Source organism: Astatotilapia calliptera, chromosome 12, assembly GCF_900246225.1.
Source record: "Astatotilapia calliptera chromosome 12, fAstCal1.2, whole genome shotgun sequence".
NCBI lineage: Eukaryota > Metazoa > Chordata > Actinopteri > Cichliformes > Cichlidae > Astatotilapia > Astatotilapia calliptera.
Window position 1 is genome coordinate 23389817 of NC_039313.1, and position 17724 is coordinate 23407540.

A 17724-nucleotide genomic window follows, 5' to 3' on the forward strand; every position below is an offset into this window, starting at 1 on the left:
GTCAGGTGTGTTGACTACCTTTTAATCATGGAGTACGTGAGGTTTGAAAACAGAAACACACCCAGACAAAGGGGAGGGACAGAGGGAGGCACCAAAGTTTGGAAATTTACCTGAAGTGTACAATAACAGAACTTGGTGATCTGGGCTTTTATTGTGGATTCCCAGTTTCCTTTCCACCCTTGTTAGTTTAGTATCTTCTCTTTGTGCATTTCCCTCCAGTAGTTTGTTGTTGTTTTAATCAGCTGATTGCCATTCAGTGTGTACATGTAACATCTCTATGGCTCTTCCAGTTTGAAATGTCACATGAGTCTAATCTTGCAATCACTCATCACAATAGCAAATGCAATAGAAAAAATCTAAAACACGAAAATTGAAACATTTCTTCTATTTTTTATAGTTACATTTAATGTTTTATAATAATAATACAAGTTTGTTGTTGAGTTGGTGATATACTTCATATGGCTTTAGCTGAATAAAACAAACTACGTATTCAAAATCTTTTCTTCATGTTTATTTAATAAATGTAAATTGTGGAAAATATATCCAAAGTTACCTCTTAGCAGTGTAGATATACAGTAGTTAAACATGTAATAAGTCATAATGAAACTAGCAAACTCTTGTGCTTTCACTTTAGAGAAGAATGTGAAGATCTGGACTTCATCCAAGATGAGAAATTAAAGTCAATGCTGGAAACTGCAGCGTTTCTTTGGTAAAGTCTGAGTTGCAGTTTTAGTCACTAGATGGCTTGTCTTGATTTGTTTTGCTGATGTGACACACCCACACGCAGGTACCTTGTCAGTGTTTTATCGTCAGTGACAAGATTTTTATTTCCACAGAACCATAAAGTTTGTAGTTTCTTTTTCTTATCGCCATCATTTAACACTTCAGTGTGCAGCTCATTATTAGCACTCTTTCTTTGAACTCTAATTGCTTTACGGCACTTTGCAGCTTTTTAATGCTTATGTTTGGATTGTCTTGTTTTTGTGTCACTTAATCAGAGTTTTAACAGTCGTCTATTTCTTTCCTTTTACAAACCATACCAAGAACAATATATTACATGAGAGGGTATGGAGTGAGCTGTACAACACACTTTTTGGGGGTTTTAACAACGCCCCTATGACTACAGCCCTGGCCTTTCAAGAGGAGTTGCTTGTTGCACTAAGTTCTCATGTTTTGCTGTTCTCTCACCTGTACCACCTCAGTGGTTTCCCCCATTTGCCATGTTGTCCTTTCCATGTTTTTTCTTTTGATTTCAAGTTTGAGCATGTTTGTTTTATCCCTCTAGTCTCATTTCTTTCCTCAACCTTATTTTTTCACTCTCTCCATGTTTTAGATTTTTTGCCTGTTTTTTGGTTTTCAGGCTTCATCTGCTCCTCCTGAATGGTTTGATTCCACAAAATGACTAAACGGACCATCGCCTGGATTTAAAGGTTTTGAATTTTCCGAGAGTTTGGAGTCCTGAATGTGGGGCTTTTATGGATCCTTTTTCCAAGTGGGCATATCGACATTTCTGATGACTTCGATCCAAATCCAAACATTCACATTTAAATAATTATATAGTTCAAGTTCGAGTTCAAGTTTATTTATATAGCACTTTTAAAACAACAGGTGTTGACCAAAGTACTGTACAATAAAATGGACAAGGCAATAAACATAAAAAAACTGAATAGTGTTTTAGAAGAGAATAACATCCTTAAAAAGAGAATAAAATCATAAAAAAAGAATAATAGTAACAAACTCATGAAGAACCAAAAGCCAGAGATTAAAAATGGGTCTTTAGACGACTTTTAAAAGTATCCAGTGTTGGGGAGGATCTGATATGCAAAGGCAATGTATTCCAAAGTTTGGGGGCAGTCCCAGCAAATGCCCAGTCTCCTCTATGTTTTAATTTGGACCTAGGGATAACAAAAAGCATTTGGTCTGCAGACTTCAAGGATCTTGGGGGAGAATACCAGGTTAGGAGATCAGCAAGATGTGTAGGGGCTAGTCCATGCAACGACTTAAAAACAAGTGTTAAGATCTTAAAGTCAGTTCGAAAGCTGACTGGCAGCCAGTGTAGTGATGGAAGTATAGGAGATATATGATCTCGCTTGCGTGTGCCAGTTAGGAGCCGTGCTGCAGCGTTTTGAACTAGCTGCAGTCGACCGATTGATGAAGAGGTGAACCAGAGTAGATACTATTACAGAAGTCGAGGCGAGATGAGATGAAGGCATGGATCGCTTTCTCAAAATCTCTGAAACAGAGAAAGGGCTTAACTTTTGTAATTAGGCAAAGATGAAAGAAACTGGTTTTGACTACATTATTTATCTGTTTATCAAATGTTAAATTGCTGTCAAAATCACCCCTAAATTTCTTGCAAATGATTTTTTATAATTTTCTCAGGGGCCAAGGTCATAATGGTCAGAAGGACCAAAGACAATGACCTCAGTTTTCTATTCATTTAGATTTAGAAAATTTAGAGGCATCCATGCTTTGACATCTTCTAGACAATCAAACAGTCCCTTCAGAGGATTGACAGATTTTCATTTAGTGGAAGGTTAATCTGAGAATCATCTGCATAACAGTGAAAAGAAATTCCATGTTTTTTAAAAATAGATTCCAACGGGAGAAAAAAGGATTGGACCAAGGATAGAGCCCTGGGGGACCCCACAAAAAGGGTCCTCTTTGGAGACAATGTGTCTCTGAATCTAACAGAGAAAGTACGATTAGATAAGTAGGATTTAAACCATTCCAAAGTAAGCCCTTTAATTCCGGCACATTGTTCCAGTCGAGAGATAAGAATCCTGTGATCTACTGTGTCGAAAGCAGCACTGAGGTCTAATAATATTAAAATAGCAGAATCTCCAGAGTCGGTAAAAGTTAAAAGGTCATTAGAAACTTTTAAAAGAGCGGTTTCAGTGCTATGCCAATGTCATGTTATTCTAAGAAGGTCTGGAGGGACAATTTTCTCCAGCACTTTTGACAAAAAGGACAATTTAGAGATTGGGCGGTAATTTGATAGAACTGTTGAGTCCAGATTCTGCTTTTTAAGGATGGGTTCCACCACAGCATGTTTAGAATCAGAGGGAACAGACCCAGACTGAAGACTGCTATTGACAATAGAAAGCAGACATGTACCAGCAGTGTCAAAAAACATCTTTCAGTAACCTAGGTGGAATGATATCCAGGGTACATTTTGAAGGTCTCAAGTTTCTGACAACTTCATTAAGTAATGAAAGGGATACTGGCTCGAAGTGATCAAAAACAGCCAAGGTTGGAGTATAAACACCTGGGTCAGAAATGGGAGGAATAATGTGGGATCTAATATCTACAATTTTATTAATGAAGAATTTCATTAGATTCCAACTTATGTTCACTGCTATATGAGGATCAGCAGTGGGAGGATTAAGAACTGAGTTTATAATACCAAATTAAATCCGAGGTTTATGACAGTTGTTGGACACGATCTTGGAAAAGTATTTTATTTTAGCTGCTCTTACAACTTTCTGGCAACTTGACAGGGATTCTCTAAGTGCCTCAAACGACACTTGGAGATGGTATTTTTTCCATTTTCTTTCCGCTTTTCTACATGCCCGTCTGCATTCCCTGGTGTCATTATTTAACCACGGTTGGGTTTTAGGTTTTAGATACCTAGTGGTACAAGGAGCAATGGAATCCAGTATTTCCAGACAAGCTGAGCTGAACAAGGAAAGCAGACTATCAGTGGTCGAATGAGTGGTACTGTCAGTAGGTGATGCCGGATTTAGATTTTTGTAGGAATGGGCAAAGCGATCTGCTGTATTTGAATTAATCGTGCAAGATCGGAGCTTGGGCACAACAGATCTACCAGGCTGACCTGAAAAGGGAAACTCAAATAGGACAGGCATGTGGTCCGAAAAATGTATATTACAGATTTCAGTGTCAGTGACTGATAGGCCGTAAGAGAGTACGAGAACCAGGGTATGACCGCGTTCGTGAGTTGGGCCTTTGACTGACTGGACAAGATTAAAGGAGTCTATAAGGTTTAAAAAAATCATTGGTCAGTGGGGTATCTAAACAGCAAATATGAATATTAAAATCTCGTATGATTAAAACACTGTCATATTTTGGTAGAACACCAGCCAAGAATTCAGAAAAGTCTTGTATAAAGTTCTTATTATAGTTAGGAGGTCAACACACCAGCGCACATAGCACCAGAGTGGACAAGTGGATTTCATATAAACGTATATTTGTGGATTAAAGGGTAAAAATGTTAAAGGATAAAGGGTAATGTTTGGTGACAACAACATGACCTGATCAGTGATTTGAGAGTGTAATTTTTTTATGCATATTTGCATCATTATTCTTCCTACGTGCAAACACAAATGCACGTTTGGAAATGAACACATTGTAGCACATTTCTGTTCTTACAATCAGCCACACAGTCTGCTCTTATCTGAAAACCAACATTTATTTTTACTTCCGCTCATTCCTGACTGTAGAGATATGAGCTGTAGACAGATGCTTCTTTTCCTAAACACACTTCACTGAAAAAAATTGTTTTTGAGGGTTTTGTTACAGCATGTACCCTTAAAACATAATAGAGTTTATGTTTTTTACCATCAACACATTACAATTTTCAGACATACAAAAATACAACACTGCTTTAAGATTTGCATCGAGGTAGAAAAGTGCACTGTACAGACAAAGTTATCATTATAAATAATATAGAAATAGCAGCAGATTTTGCATTTAGTGCAGTATTTTCACTGTAACAGTCACTCTGTAACTTCTCTTTGGTGATTTCTGGCTTCTGTCTAGGAGCTCAGACCAGACTTGAAACACACCACTACTCACAAGATCAGAGCTGATGAAGCTCTGATCTTGTGTCGACACAGCGGGCAGGTGCCAAACTCCTGAAAAACTCTGGAGTTGCAGTGTTTACATAAACACCGGTGGCCACACGGCAGTGTGATTCTGGCCTCCTTCACCATGCACACCACACAGGTTATATCTGTGAGCAGAAGAGAGAGATCCTGAATTAGAAAAATGTGACATCAGGAAATGAGACCACACTCTGTGTGAAATGTGCAACTGAAATCAGATAGCGACTTTTGAAGGGACTGTTTTCACCTCCTGGCATTTTCATGTCAAGACAGGAGATGCAGTCATCACAACTGAAGTCCGAAACTGAACCAAAGTGGCTATAAGCATCAGGTGAGGTGAGGGGTTCAGGTGCAGGACAGGATCTTTTGGTACAAAATAGATCTTTTTTCTCTGAGCCTGCAGCACAGAGAAAATAATATTTTAAAAGTCATTCAGACAACATTTATCGCTGTCAGAACATGGGAATTGCTGTGCCTTCACAGAACAGGAAAAACCTGCTGTAAGGCAAATATAACTGTAGTTGAACTTGCCTAGGAGTAAAATGGAGCACGTCTGGCCGTAGACGTCTATCGTGGCCCACAGAGGCTGGCTGAGGTCCACTCCTGTCAGCCACTTATACCGCCTGTTGCTGACAGCTACGTATATGCTGCCACCATGAGAAACCCAAAACTTCAGCTCTGAACCTGCTTGGCAGTAGGATTCATTTACAGGCACAGCCCAGTGTCCAGGCTTGTCAGTGAGGTTGGGGATGGCCATGCAGGGCAGGGGTAGAGATCTGCTTGAGGGTGGCACAGTGGTAAAGCCCACACGCAGAGCTCCATCCCAGTTGGTCGAATCCCTCTGCACTCTCAGATGAATCTTCTCCTGGATCTTCACTGGACGGTTGCTGAACACCAGCCCATTCTTGAAGGTGTTCTCAGTCTTCTCTGCGAGTCGACCTCCATGACTCAAGCGGACCTTTTCTCCCACAGCCTGATTGTGGAAGGTCAGAGGACCAAGACAGCGTGAGCTGCATCTGTGTGACACCTCTGACTGAAGAACTACAAAGATAGAAAATGGAAACATATGAAACCATGTCTGTGTCCTAAGATTTATTCAAGATTTTTTAACTGCACATTTTTCAGGTAGGTGACATATCACATTTACTTAATTAAAAGAAGCTACATATCAAAGTTATTGCTTCATATTTAATAATACATTTAAAGCCAAAGTTTCCTCTTAATAGTCTAGAAATAGATAAACATGTAAACAGAAAACTGCTGTGGTTTCACAAAGAAGCTTGTTTGGTCTGGACTTCATCCAAGCTGAGAAATTCAGTGCTGGAGATTGCAGTGTTTGTTTGGTGAAGTCTGTGTTGCCGTCTCAGTCCACTAGATGGCCTGTGTTGATTTGTTTTCTGTGTTTTATCATCATTGGAAAGATTTTAATTTCCAAAGAAACAAAGCTTCTAGTTTCTTTTTATAAGAAACTTCAGTGTGCAGCTCATTATTAGCACTCTGTCTTTGAACTCATTTGCTAATCACTTGCTTTATGGCACTTTGCTGTTTTTCAATGTTTACTTTTGCATTGTCTTGTTTTTATATGATGTTTCTGTAAAAGAATGAAATGAGCTGCTGTAAGTTGATTTTTGCAACCAAACATCATCTTGATAATGATTCCTTTATCAAACTAAGATATAAAATTCTCTGTAAAGACTGACCAGCGTTCTTGTTCTTACTTTCTCTTGCCATCTTGAAGGTGCAAATAAATCTTGTCATGCGAGTCCTGATGGATGATGAGGTTGAGAGTCATCAAGTCATGAGTGTTAACTACCTTTGAATGATGAAGTACGTGAAGTATGAACACACGCCCAGCATCACCAGTAAAGGGAATGGGGAGGGACAGAGGGAGGCACCAAAGTTTGGAAAATTACCTGATGTGAACAATAACATAATTTGGTGATTTGATTATTAGTCATTTCCTCTTTTATTTTTTTATTCCAATGTTCTTTGCACCCTTGTTAGTTTCGTCAGATTCTCCACCTTGGTTTGAGAAAATTATTTTAATTATTTAATCATCTGTACCACCTCTGTGGCTTCTCCTATTTCCTGTGTTGTTCTTTCAGTAGTGACGTATTGCTGCTGTCGTTCTAATTTTCTTTTATTCCCCTTTTGAATTCAAGTTTGAACTTTTCTTCTATTTTATACATGTTGTAGATCTTTTGCCAGTTTTTTGGATTTCAGGCATCCTCTGCTCCTCCTGAATGGTTTGAATCCACAAAATGATTGAAACGACCATCGTCTGGATTTAAAGTTTTTGAATTTGGAATTTTTCCAAGAGTTCGGAGTCCTGAATTTGGGGCTTTTTTGAGCTCTTTGTTACAGTGGACATACCAACATTTATGGTCATCTAAATTTTAACTTGTGTTCACAGTTGGGTGTGTTGGAGCGCCAATATCAGCTAAATGAAGACATCAGGAAACCTAAAGACCAGTGTTGGTCAAGTTACTTGAAAATAGTAATTAGTTACTAATTAGTGACTACTGAAAGTAATCCTGTTACTTTACTGGTTACTTTTTTTCAAAAGTAATTATTTACTTTATTACTTAGTTACACAACTTGAATATCTAATAAAGCAATAGACATTTTATCCCAATTCTATTTATTCTGCAAAATCCATCATATAAAATTGAATCAAGTGAAAAAGTCTCTTTTAAAAATTGTTTTATTAGTTTTAATCTTTTAACTTTATGCATATTGCATTAAGCAAAAATTATACATGCAAGTCTTTGACTTGGAGACATTTTTTTAACCTACTTTCTGCATATTCCAGCATATAAAATAAAATTATTTTTTTGTGTTTATATTCACTCTTTCAAATAGATGCAAGTAAAACACAACAATAAATAAATAGAATCAAAGATTCAGTGGCACTAAGTCCTGTCACTCTTGAGTCTATTTTCACCTGTTTAGCAGGAGTGGAGCAGGCGGAGGTTTGCCTGGTGCTGCAGCGGTCATGTCAGTGGGGGGATGCTGGGGTTTCTCTGTGAATTTCACATTCCTGTTCAGTGTGTACAGTGGAAGCTAATGTTTTTGTCACTTTTTACGGAATCAAACTCAAAGTAAGGTCAGTACGTCCACGCTTTAAACGCTGGATGGCCGTACTGTCTCCCACACTTCATATTATCCATTGCTGATCAACACACATCTGTTGTTGCCACGGGCGTCGCACGCTCGTACGTCATTGTCACGAGACACTCCCGCGAACAAAATCACGGTTTAGTAACGCAGCGTGCTTACAGGAAAGTAACAGTAATCTAATTACTTTTTTTGCAATAGTAATCCCTTGCTTTACTCATTACTTGAAAGCACGTTACCTTAAATGCGTTACTGCCCATTTCTGCTCACACCAAAGGTCTTACTGTTGTTACGTTTTCTGTTCACAGATTGATTTAATATTGTTAGTTTTTACTCATAAACACCAACTTTAAGTACTGAACACAAACTCAAAGGCAGCACAAACATGTCTGATTGTGTTAATTTTAGCCTTCAAGGACAAAGTGCAAACAAATATTTGCTGTTTCAGTTTATTTTGACCACTTTTATGTAATAATTCACTCTGATTATTTATTTTTAGTTTGATGAAACATTTTATAAATATTGAAATATGTAAAAATCAAGTAATGATGGAACTAGGTTCATTTACTTTCACATTTAAAGAATTATATAAACACATGTTTGTGAATTAAAAGGTAAAAAATGTGTTTGTGTTAAATTAAGATCGCTATGGTTATGTTTGGTGGCCACAACATGACCTGATCAGTGATTTGGGAGTGTAGTTTTTCTATTATCAGCCACACAGTCTGCTCTTATCTGAAAACCAACATTTATTTTCACGTCCGCTCATTCCTGACTGTAGAGATATGAGCTGTAGACAGATGCTTCTTTTCCAAAACACGCTTCATTGAAAAATATTGTTTTTGAGGTTATTTTTAACCCTTAAAACATAAAAGAGTTTATCTTTTTTACCATCAACACATTACAATTTTTAGACAAAAATACAACACTGCTTTAAGATTTACATCGAGGTAGAAAAGTACGCTGTACAGACAAAGTTATCATTATAAATAATATAGAAATAGCAGCATATTTTGCATTTAGTGCAGTATTTTCACTGTTACAGTCACTCTGTAACTTCTCTTTGGTGATTTCTGGCTTCTGTCTCGGAGCTCAGACCAGCTCCTCTGCCGATGGAGCTCTGATCTTGTGTCGACACAGCGGGCAGGTGCCAAACTCCTGAAAAACTCTGGAGTTGCAGTGTCTACATAAACACCGGTGGCCACACGGCAGTGTGATTCTGGCCTCTTTCACCATGCACACCGCACAGGTTATATCTGTGAGCAGAAGAGAGAGATCCTGAATTAGAAAAATGTGACATCAGGAAATGAGACCACACTCTGTGTGAAATGTGCAACTGAAATCAGCAATGTTTAAAGGAACTCTTTTTACCTGTTGGGACTTCTGTGTCAAGACAGGAGATGCAGTCATCATCAGTGAAGTCTGAAACATCAGAAACTGAACCAGCAAGTGAAGTGAGAGATTCAGGTGGAGGACACGATCTTCTAGAGCAAAACAGCTCACGTTTCTCTGAACCTGCAGCAAAGAGAAAAAAATGTTTTAATAGGCATTCAGACATTTATCACTGTCAGAGCATGCTGTGCCTTTGGACACCAAGAAAAGCTGCTGTAAGGCAAATATAACTGTGGTTCTAGTGAACTTGCCTAGGAGCAAAATGGAGCACGTCTGCCCGTAGATGTCTATCATGGCCCACAGCGGCTGGCTGAGGTTCACTCCTGTTAGCTTCTTACACGGCCTGTTGTTGACAGCTACGTATATGCTGCCACCACGAGAAACCCAAAACTCCAGCTCTGAACCTGCTTCACAAACAGATTCATCCAGTGGAACAGCCCAGTGTCCAGGCTTGTCAGTGAGGTTAGGAATGGCCATGCAGGGCAAAGGTAGAGATCTGGCTGAGGGTGGCACGTTGGTAAAGCCCACACGCAGAGCTCCATCCCAGATGAGTGAATCCCTCTGCACTCTCAGACGAATCCTCTCCTGGACTCTCACTGGACGGCTGCTGAACACCAGCCCATTCTTGAACGTGGCCTCAGTCTTCTCTGCAAGTCGACCTCCATGACTCAGGCAGATCTTTTCTCCCACAGCCTGACGGTGGAAGTTCAGAGGACCGAGACAGAGCAGACTGCATCTGTGTGACACCTCTGATTGGAGAACTACAAAGAATAAAAACACAAACACAACAAATTATTTTACAGGCAGAACATGGTTTAGTAAATGAAAATCACTACTGTAACAATATACTTGCATTTAATGGTTAATTAACAGGTTCTATGATCTATCATCAGTCAGATTCAAGCTGTGTGAGTGTGATCATTTACTTTAACAAAACATTCTTGTGAAATTTTATTTGTTAATATTTGATCTATGTATTAGTAATTATACTTTAAATCATGTTAACGTAACTAATATAGTAGTTCAAGAGTGTTCACTTTTGACTAGTACATGAAGTTTCATCCACGCTTAGTAACCTTAAGCTTAAAGCGAACTCTACAAGTTGCCTCATCTATCTGTCAACGGTGAGTTGCAGTCAGCTTCGTCTGCAGTTTCAAAGATTTATCTTGCAGGTGTGACTCACACAGTTATTGTGTATACCTTCATCAGTAACAAGCAGACCATTTCCTGTAAAATATAAACTTTCTGTTCTCCCTCTCTTATCTGCAGTGGTGCCACAGCCATAAAACATTTCTTAATCAACAGTTTAGAAAATATCTTTTACACACAAAAAGAAAAAAAAAATGCTACTAACATGTGAAATTGAATTTGCATTGCTCTTTCATTTAGTAAAATCAATTACAACTTTTTCTTGTTGCTTTTTATGCATCAAATTCTCTATAAGGACTTACCGGAGTTCGTGTTGTTGCTCTCCTTCACCATCCTGAAGAGATAAGTAATATTTCTCATATGCGTCTGAATAGAAGATGTGATCGCGTCTGTGTGTTGGTCTGGAGCACATGTGGTTTGGAAACAGAAACAATTCCAGCATGACAAGTTAAAGAAGTGGGACGGACGGGAGTGAGGGAGGAGCCATACTTTGGAAATTCACCTAAAATCCCCCCCGAAAAAAAAAAGACCAGGGTAGTTTTTTGGTTTTTTTCCCCCATAGATTACTGTTTGTCTCGTGATTTCTTTTTAGGTACTGACCTTTGGAGTAAAAGTTCAAACAAAAAAGCACACAGACACATTATGATTTGTGTGAATTCTGCTCACGTGCAACTAGTTTCATTTTCATTATCTGTAATTATTTTGTGGCTTAGGACAAAAGACAATGTTCATGACGAATAAGAATGTGTTTGGTCCTGTATCACTGTCTCAAAAAGATTTTTCAGTATCGTTTTCTTCACTTAACATGCTGCACTCACTGCTGTTTCTATCAGAAATGCAGTGCAGCCTCCTTCCCATTAAACACATTAAATACCAATTATATTATCTTGTTTTAAGATTTGCATCATGGAAATTTTTCACCATATCAAACATATTATTTCCGGAATGACTGTGAGTGTGAACTTAAAGGAGAATCTAGACATGCCTGCAATGAAAGCACGTGACGCTTCATTACACATCTCTGGCTGGTTGTGATTAATCTCTAAAGCGGATGTGTCGCCCTCTACAGGCGCTATGATTGGCTGCTCAGGTCCCGTGACAGGACGAAATTATAGCTTGTAACAGCTGTGAGATCATGACGTTCGGAAATTTACCAGCTCTCTCCCTTTTCCCAAGAAAATCCCAACATTTCGTCACTGATAGACTGTACGTAAAAGCAGCGATGTGTTCCAACGTGTAAAACTGATTGTGAAATGAGAAGAGCGTGTTGTGTGCACTAATTATGTCATTCAACTTGTATTTTGCGCCTATTGGGTTAAGAATGCAATACTTTCTATATGTCATGCACTTAAAGCATTGAGTACTTTATTTAAAAAACAAAAAAATACAAATAATAAAAGTCATAACCTGATATCTGTAAGTTTACATAAAGGTTTATTATTAAACTGTAATCAAATAGTTAAAGAAATTCCAAGAAACACGAAAAAGAAAAGTCCAGATATGAGGCCGGAAATAGTCCTCCCACAGGACATGTTTAACCTACATGATAATGGGTGAGGAAATTGTGCTAAAGCTATTGCAACACAGAAACCAAGGTCTGCCTGAGTCATTAACTCTTTTCAAAGCAGCCACTGTGCTGCTGCTGTTTCCCAGAAACAAGTCCACAGAATAACTCTAATATAAATCACAACAATTCATTTGCATGATTATAAAATCTGATGGGGTTTTTTTTTATGCCACATAGTTAAATGACACAGTTGCCTGTCCTCCTCAATAGTTTGTTAATGTGCAAAAACAGAGTGGATTACATGACACATTATTACACTGATAAATAAAATAAGAAATGAGATTTTGCCAGTGAATATGGCATTTAATTTAACCAATGTCCTTTGCCTGACAACTCTGTGTAAGACACATTTTGTTTAAAGAGATTAAAGATATAGATGTGCGACAAATTAAAGTAAAACTCTGTAAGATGCTGGGCCACAGGAGCAACTTTACTGCATTTTTTTTCCTCCCTTAATTCTCAGTGTCCTAATTCAACAAGGTGCTAAAAATGTTCTTCAGAGATTTTGGCCCACACTGTCAAATCTGCAGCAACATCGTTTCTGTGCATCCTTGATGCAAAGCTCCTGTTCCACCACATGTCAAAGGTGTTCTATTAAAATGAAATCTGGTGACTACGGGGGCCAAGTGAGTACAGTGAACTCATTTTCATGTTCAAGAAACCAGTTTGAGATTATTTGAGCTCTGTGACACCCACCAGAACATGTGTGTACTGTGGTTATAAAGGAACAAATGTTGTGAATAACAACACTCAGGTAGGCTGTGGAGTTTAAATCATGTCACTTGGCACTAAGGGGTTCAAAACCAAGAAAATATCCTACCAACAACAAGAAGCCAGGATGGATCCATGGTTTCATTTTGTTTTCATGCCAAATTCTGACCAAATGTCTCAGCAGAATCTTATACTGGCAATTCAGTTCAATCCCGTTTCATTTCTATGGCACCAAATCACAAAAACAGTTGCCTCTAGGTGCTTTATAAAGACCTCACGATAATACAGAGAAAACCCCAACAATAAAACAACCTACTTATGAGCAAGCACTTGGTGACTGTGGGAAGGAAAATGGCATTTTAACAGGAAGAGACTCCCTCAGAACCAGCCTCAAAAGCCTCAAAACTCATGTAAATCATCTTTCTTCTCCATTTCAATACTTGCTTTGAACAGATTGTCTTACTCGGATCTACATGCTTCAGTTCACTGAGTTGCTGCCTGGTAACTGGCTGTTAGATATTTGTATTAACCAGCAGTTGTAGAGGTGTACTTAATGAAGTGGCCAGTGAGTATATATTTGACTAAGGGTGGTGCTTAGATTGATCACCTTTCTGATAATGCCTCGGTGGAGGTAAATAGATTTATAAATAGGAATAGGAAAGAGGAAAATAAATAATGATAGACCAAATCCTCACACATCACAGATTTAAGAATGTCTATCTGTAAACCAAGTCTTTATGTTTAGTTTTTCATTTTATAATTATATAATATACAACAAACATTTAACATTTTCTATATACAAAACTGGACTGTTCTGCTATCAAACTAGGAAACAGGGGAACCCTTCCTCCACTCCTCCTCTTCACTCCAGCTGCACTCACACATGGCAGGCCATCAAAAAATCAACTTGTTCCCACTCCACCTGTTCAAAACGCTATTAATCTGCTGCCTTCCAATAAAAGGCTTGGCTTTCACCGAGGAGCCAATAGAATGGCATTAATGCTGCGAGACCCAGGCCAATCCCAAGCTGCATTCTAATGTGGCCTATCTTTATCAAGGTGCCACTCCATTTCCAGATACTGCTTATTTATGATTTCTGAGGAGGGAGCCAGCGGGAGGCATATGTCTTTCGGAGAACACTAAAATCCGTGTCCAGAGGACTCGCAGGAGACTTCAGATATGGAGCTATCACATGCCAAGCTGTGGATAAGAAGAAATCAAATGTGCGAGTGAAGTTTATTTTTCGGATGTGGTGGCAACTTTGACAAAGATCAGAGACTTTGCTGCTCGTGTTCCTAATTGTTTGACTATCTGGAGACAGAGGGTGTGGTACCAAACTCCGACCTCATCTGCTGGTGAGAGAGCTCGTTCTTTGGCCACCAAATATCTTTTTCTACTTGGATCTCATTGGATGTGTTGATAAGACCTAGAGGAAGAGTTACCAGACTTCCCATGGATCCAAACATCCAGGGGTCTTTCCTGTTTAACAACAGCCTCAACCAGTTCCCCTCAGACATCAAGGCACCAGTGTGCCAGTACTCAATGCCCAACTCCTTCTACAAGCTCAGCCCGGGCCTGAACAGCCAGCTGCAGCCAGGGACGCCTCATGGCATCAGTGACATCCTGAGCCGCTCCATGGTCGGGGTGGGCTCCTCGGGCACCGCCACCCTGCTGCCCGGATACTCCAGCATGGGGGGGTTCAGCCCCTCTGTCACCAGCACTTCCATGTACTACAATCGAGACTACAATTCCTCACTGGGCGGCTTCTCCAAACCCGGCGCTGAGTGCCCGATGAAGAGTCGCAGTGTAAACTGCTGGGCAGAAAGCAGCTGTGAGTGGAGAGGAGGGAGGCAGCAGTGCACCAACAGTGAGTCTAAATACTGCAGAGCGGGCTCAGCAGCAGCAGCAGCTCCTCAGCACTGTCATCACACTCTGATCTTCCACTTTAAAAATGGAAACATTATCCAGTAAATACACAAATTTCAGAATCAGATCTGTTATAAACTTGTTATCTATTGAGTTCAGACTCGAGGTTAGATTTTTGATATGACTAAAACTTTTTCTCTCTTTTTGTATTAAAACCTTGAAAATCCATTTATGTAACAATCTGTTGTTTATTAGAGGTTGTGCAGACTAAAGGAAAATACAAACAGATCTTTTAAAAACAATTTATTTAATAAACATGTCAAATATTCATTCAAAAGATTTCATTCAATTATGTAGATGATTGAAAAATTATGTTTCATTTAATTCACAAATGGAGACATTTTACTTCGGTTCAGTGTATAAACAACAAATACATGCAGTCTATGAGGGAAATATATATGTGGTCATTTTTTTCCCTGAGCAATGAGCCAAAATGCTGTGGCATTTCAGGCAGAAATTCAGTCCTGTGTCATACATCCGTTTCCTGTAATGTGTTTTTATTTTTTATTTTTTTCAGGCAGTGGTCCTCTTGGGGAGATGTCCAGCAGGAAAAAACACACCAGGCCGACATTTAGTGGACATCAGATATTTGCTCTGGAGAAAACTTTTGAGCAGACAAAGTATTTGGCAGGGCCAGAGAGAGCGAGACTGGCTTATTCTCTGGGAATGACTGAATCACAAGTCAAGGTAACGTCGCCAGAATCTGCTTACATTTGAGATGAGTGTAAATAAGATTTTTATTTTTGTGTGTGTTCGACAGTTCCACTGATATATATTCCTTGTGGTATATTTGTTTTTTATACCCAGTAGTGTTGACTTGTTTTGAAAGCTGCCACATAAAAAAAGCATACATGTCGTGTGTAAATTCAAGTGCAGCGATAGAAATCTGCAGATCATATACCAGCACATACTCACCCTCAAGCAGAAATGGGGACACAGATTATTTTTCCATACCTTTTCACGTAACACAATGCTTAAAAGAATACTCGATAAGCTGCAGGGCTCCGGTCTACAGGAGTTAGATGACAACTCCCCCGTGCGTTGTGTGTTTTCAGGTTTGGTTTCAGAACCGGCGCACCAAGTGGAGGAAGAAGAGCGCCTCTGAGCCCAGCTCCACACAGACCAACCACTCGGGGCCGGCCGGAGAGGCCTCGGAGAATGAGGTGGAGGACGAGGAGTACAACAAGCCTCTAGACCCCGACTCTGACGACGATAAGATCCGATTGCTGCTGCGCAAACACCGCAGGGCTTTCTCTGTCCTTCGCCTCGGGCCGCACCACATCTGATGCACTTCCTGCAGGCTATAGGCTACACAGGCACACACAGAGACACACGTACAGGCATAAAACTCTCTCAGCACATATGCATGCTGTAATAAATTTCAAACTAGTTTGCAATACGTTTAACTGCTGAGCTGTTTCGCATGATCGGAAAAGGCCCGACAAAAAACATTAAAAGGTCGAACTGACGCAGAGTCTTTAAAAAGTTACTGTAAAAAAATCGATATCTCTGACTTGTTACACAGTTACTTATGTCACAGAAAGTAACCTTAAGTTATTCCTGCACTCCAATTTTGAACAGCTGGGTCGTTTTCAGTTATGCGTATTTCAAAATAAAGCTCTTCTAAATCCTTGTGTGACTTGCATAATGCTGTCGAAATGCTTTAGTAAACTCTATATACCATAAAACACTAAGATCACAGAGCCTTCGCCCCTAAAGTAGACGCTAAAATTAAAAGGCAGTGTGAATTTTCTGAATTTACTTTTGAGTATAATTTCCAAGAACAAGGAGATTTTCCGTGATCGTTACAAAAAGGCCAGAGAAGAGAATGCGTGATCATATGACACGCATTCTAACGTATACGGTTTCCAACAAACTAGAAAGGTAGACTTTTTAAAAGTGGGGGTGGGGGTGTGGCCGGAACAATAAAAGGTAAGCAGACAGTGCTGACGTGCTGTAAAGTGTTTTAATCGTCTACAGTTTGTTTGCTTTAATTACATTTTAGCTTGAAGTTGGCTCAAATCCAGGTCTTTGACTTTGCTTTGTACTCATACTTACTTTTTAACCACACTGTAAAAATATCAAGGTGTATGATATAAAAAAACATTACTGTGCACATTAAATTATAATTAATTATTTATCAGACATGTCTTTTTTGTCTTTTGTAATGTGAAAAATCAAACTTAAATGTAGACAATTTGGGTCTTGAGTTATGCTGATGTGGTAGCTGGTTAAAGGGGCCAAAGCAAAGGCACAAAAGCTAAAGAAGGTCAAAGGTCAATTCTAGTGTGATTTACTAGTGTGGTGGGGCTTAATTGAAGACAATGACCTCTGCAACCCATTTCAACTTCAAATCAATACCAGCAGAGCAGCTTGGTCACCATTTAGGCTCAGTGACTTGAAGCTGGCTGTGGTTTATCCAGCTGACAGGATATAAGGTCTGATGACTGTGTCCGAACAAAAGCATGGGAACGCCGCTAAGACAATCACATTTTGCTTCAAAGAAAAGTCTGAAAAAAAGGTAGTTGTTCTTGCAAGTGTTAAGAAAGATGTGTTTTGGTCTGGCACACAAGTTCAGACTCCATGTGTGGGTGAGAGAATTCCTTCTCTGACCACCAAATTTCATTTTTCAATTGGAGCTTGTTCGCTGCGTTGCTAACCAGTCCGACCAGCTCCTCTCACACCTCAGTGTGCCAGTACAAAATACCCAACTCCTACATGCTCAGCCTCACATCAGTCACGTACACGAACAGTCAAAAATGTGATTGTTCTTATCTGAGTGTCAAAGTGACAGAGGTGGCTCCAAGTCTTTTATTCTGAAAAACATATTTTGGTCTCTGCTGTTACTGATATTATCTGTTTTTTTTGTTTTGTTGTTGTTGTTGTTTATTCTGGACTTAAATCTGTATCTGAGTCCAACTGCTGCATCAACACAAAGTGAAAAAAGAAAGAATCCTGACTGTGATTCTCAGTCTGAAGCGCAGGTTTAATATTTCCTCAGTTTTAGCTGTCATTTTG

At 39.2% G+C, this 17724-nt stretch overlaps 3 protein-coding genes across 3 annotated transcripts; 1 reads left to right on the top strand and 2 right to left on the bottom strand.

Moving 5' to 3' along the window:
• Positions 1 to 4811: 4811 nt before the first annotated feature.
• LOC113033335 (E3 ubiquitin-protein ligase NEURL3-like) lies at positions 4812 to 6602 on the bottom strand. The gene is made up of 4 exons (XM_026187031.1): positions 6545 to 6602; positions 5376 to 5885; positions 5092 to 5241; positions 4812 to 4972 (listed from the first exon to the last, which is right to left on the bottom strand). The coding sequence occupies exons 1-4, from the start codon at positions 6600 to 6602 to the stop codon at positions 4812 to 4814; spliced, it is 879 nt and encodes a 292-aa protein (XP_026042816.1).
• A 2367-nt stretch (positions 6603 to 8969) lies between these two features.
• On the bottom strand, positions 8970 to 10862 carry LOC113034186 (E3 ubiquitin-protein ligase NEURL3-like). Its single transcript, XM_026188576.1, has 4 exons — positions 10805 to 10862; positions 9605 to 10114; positions 9333 to 9476; positions 8970 to 9217 (listed from the first exon to the last, which is right to left on the bottom strand). The coding sequence occupies exons 1-4, from the start codon at positions 10860 to 10862 to the stop codon at positions 9054 to 9056; spliced, it is 876 nt and encodes a 291-aa protein (XP_026044361.1). The 3' UTR covers positions 8970 to 9053.
• A 3153-nt stretch (positions 10863 to 14015) lies between these two features.
• Positions 14016 to 16515, top strand: nkx6.3 (NK6 homeobox 3). The gene is made up of 3 exons (XM_026188134.1): positions 14016 to 14647; positions 15224 to 15393; positions 15762 to 16515. The coding sequence occupies exons 1-3, from the start codon at positions 14233 to 14235 to the stop codon at positions 15990 to 15992; spliced, it is 816 nt and encodes a 271-aa protein (XP_026043919.1). The 5' UTR covers positions 14016 to 14232; the 3' UTR covers positions 15993 to 16515.
• The last annotated feature ends 1209 nt before the right edge of the window (positions 16516 to 17724 follow it).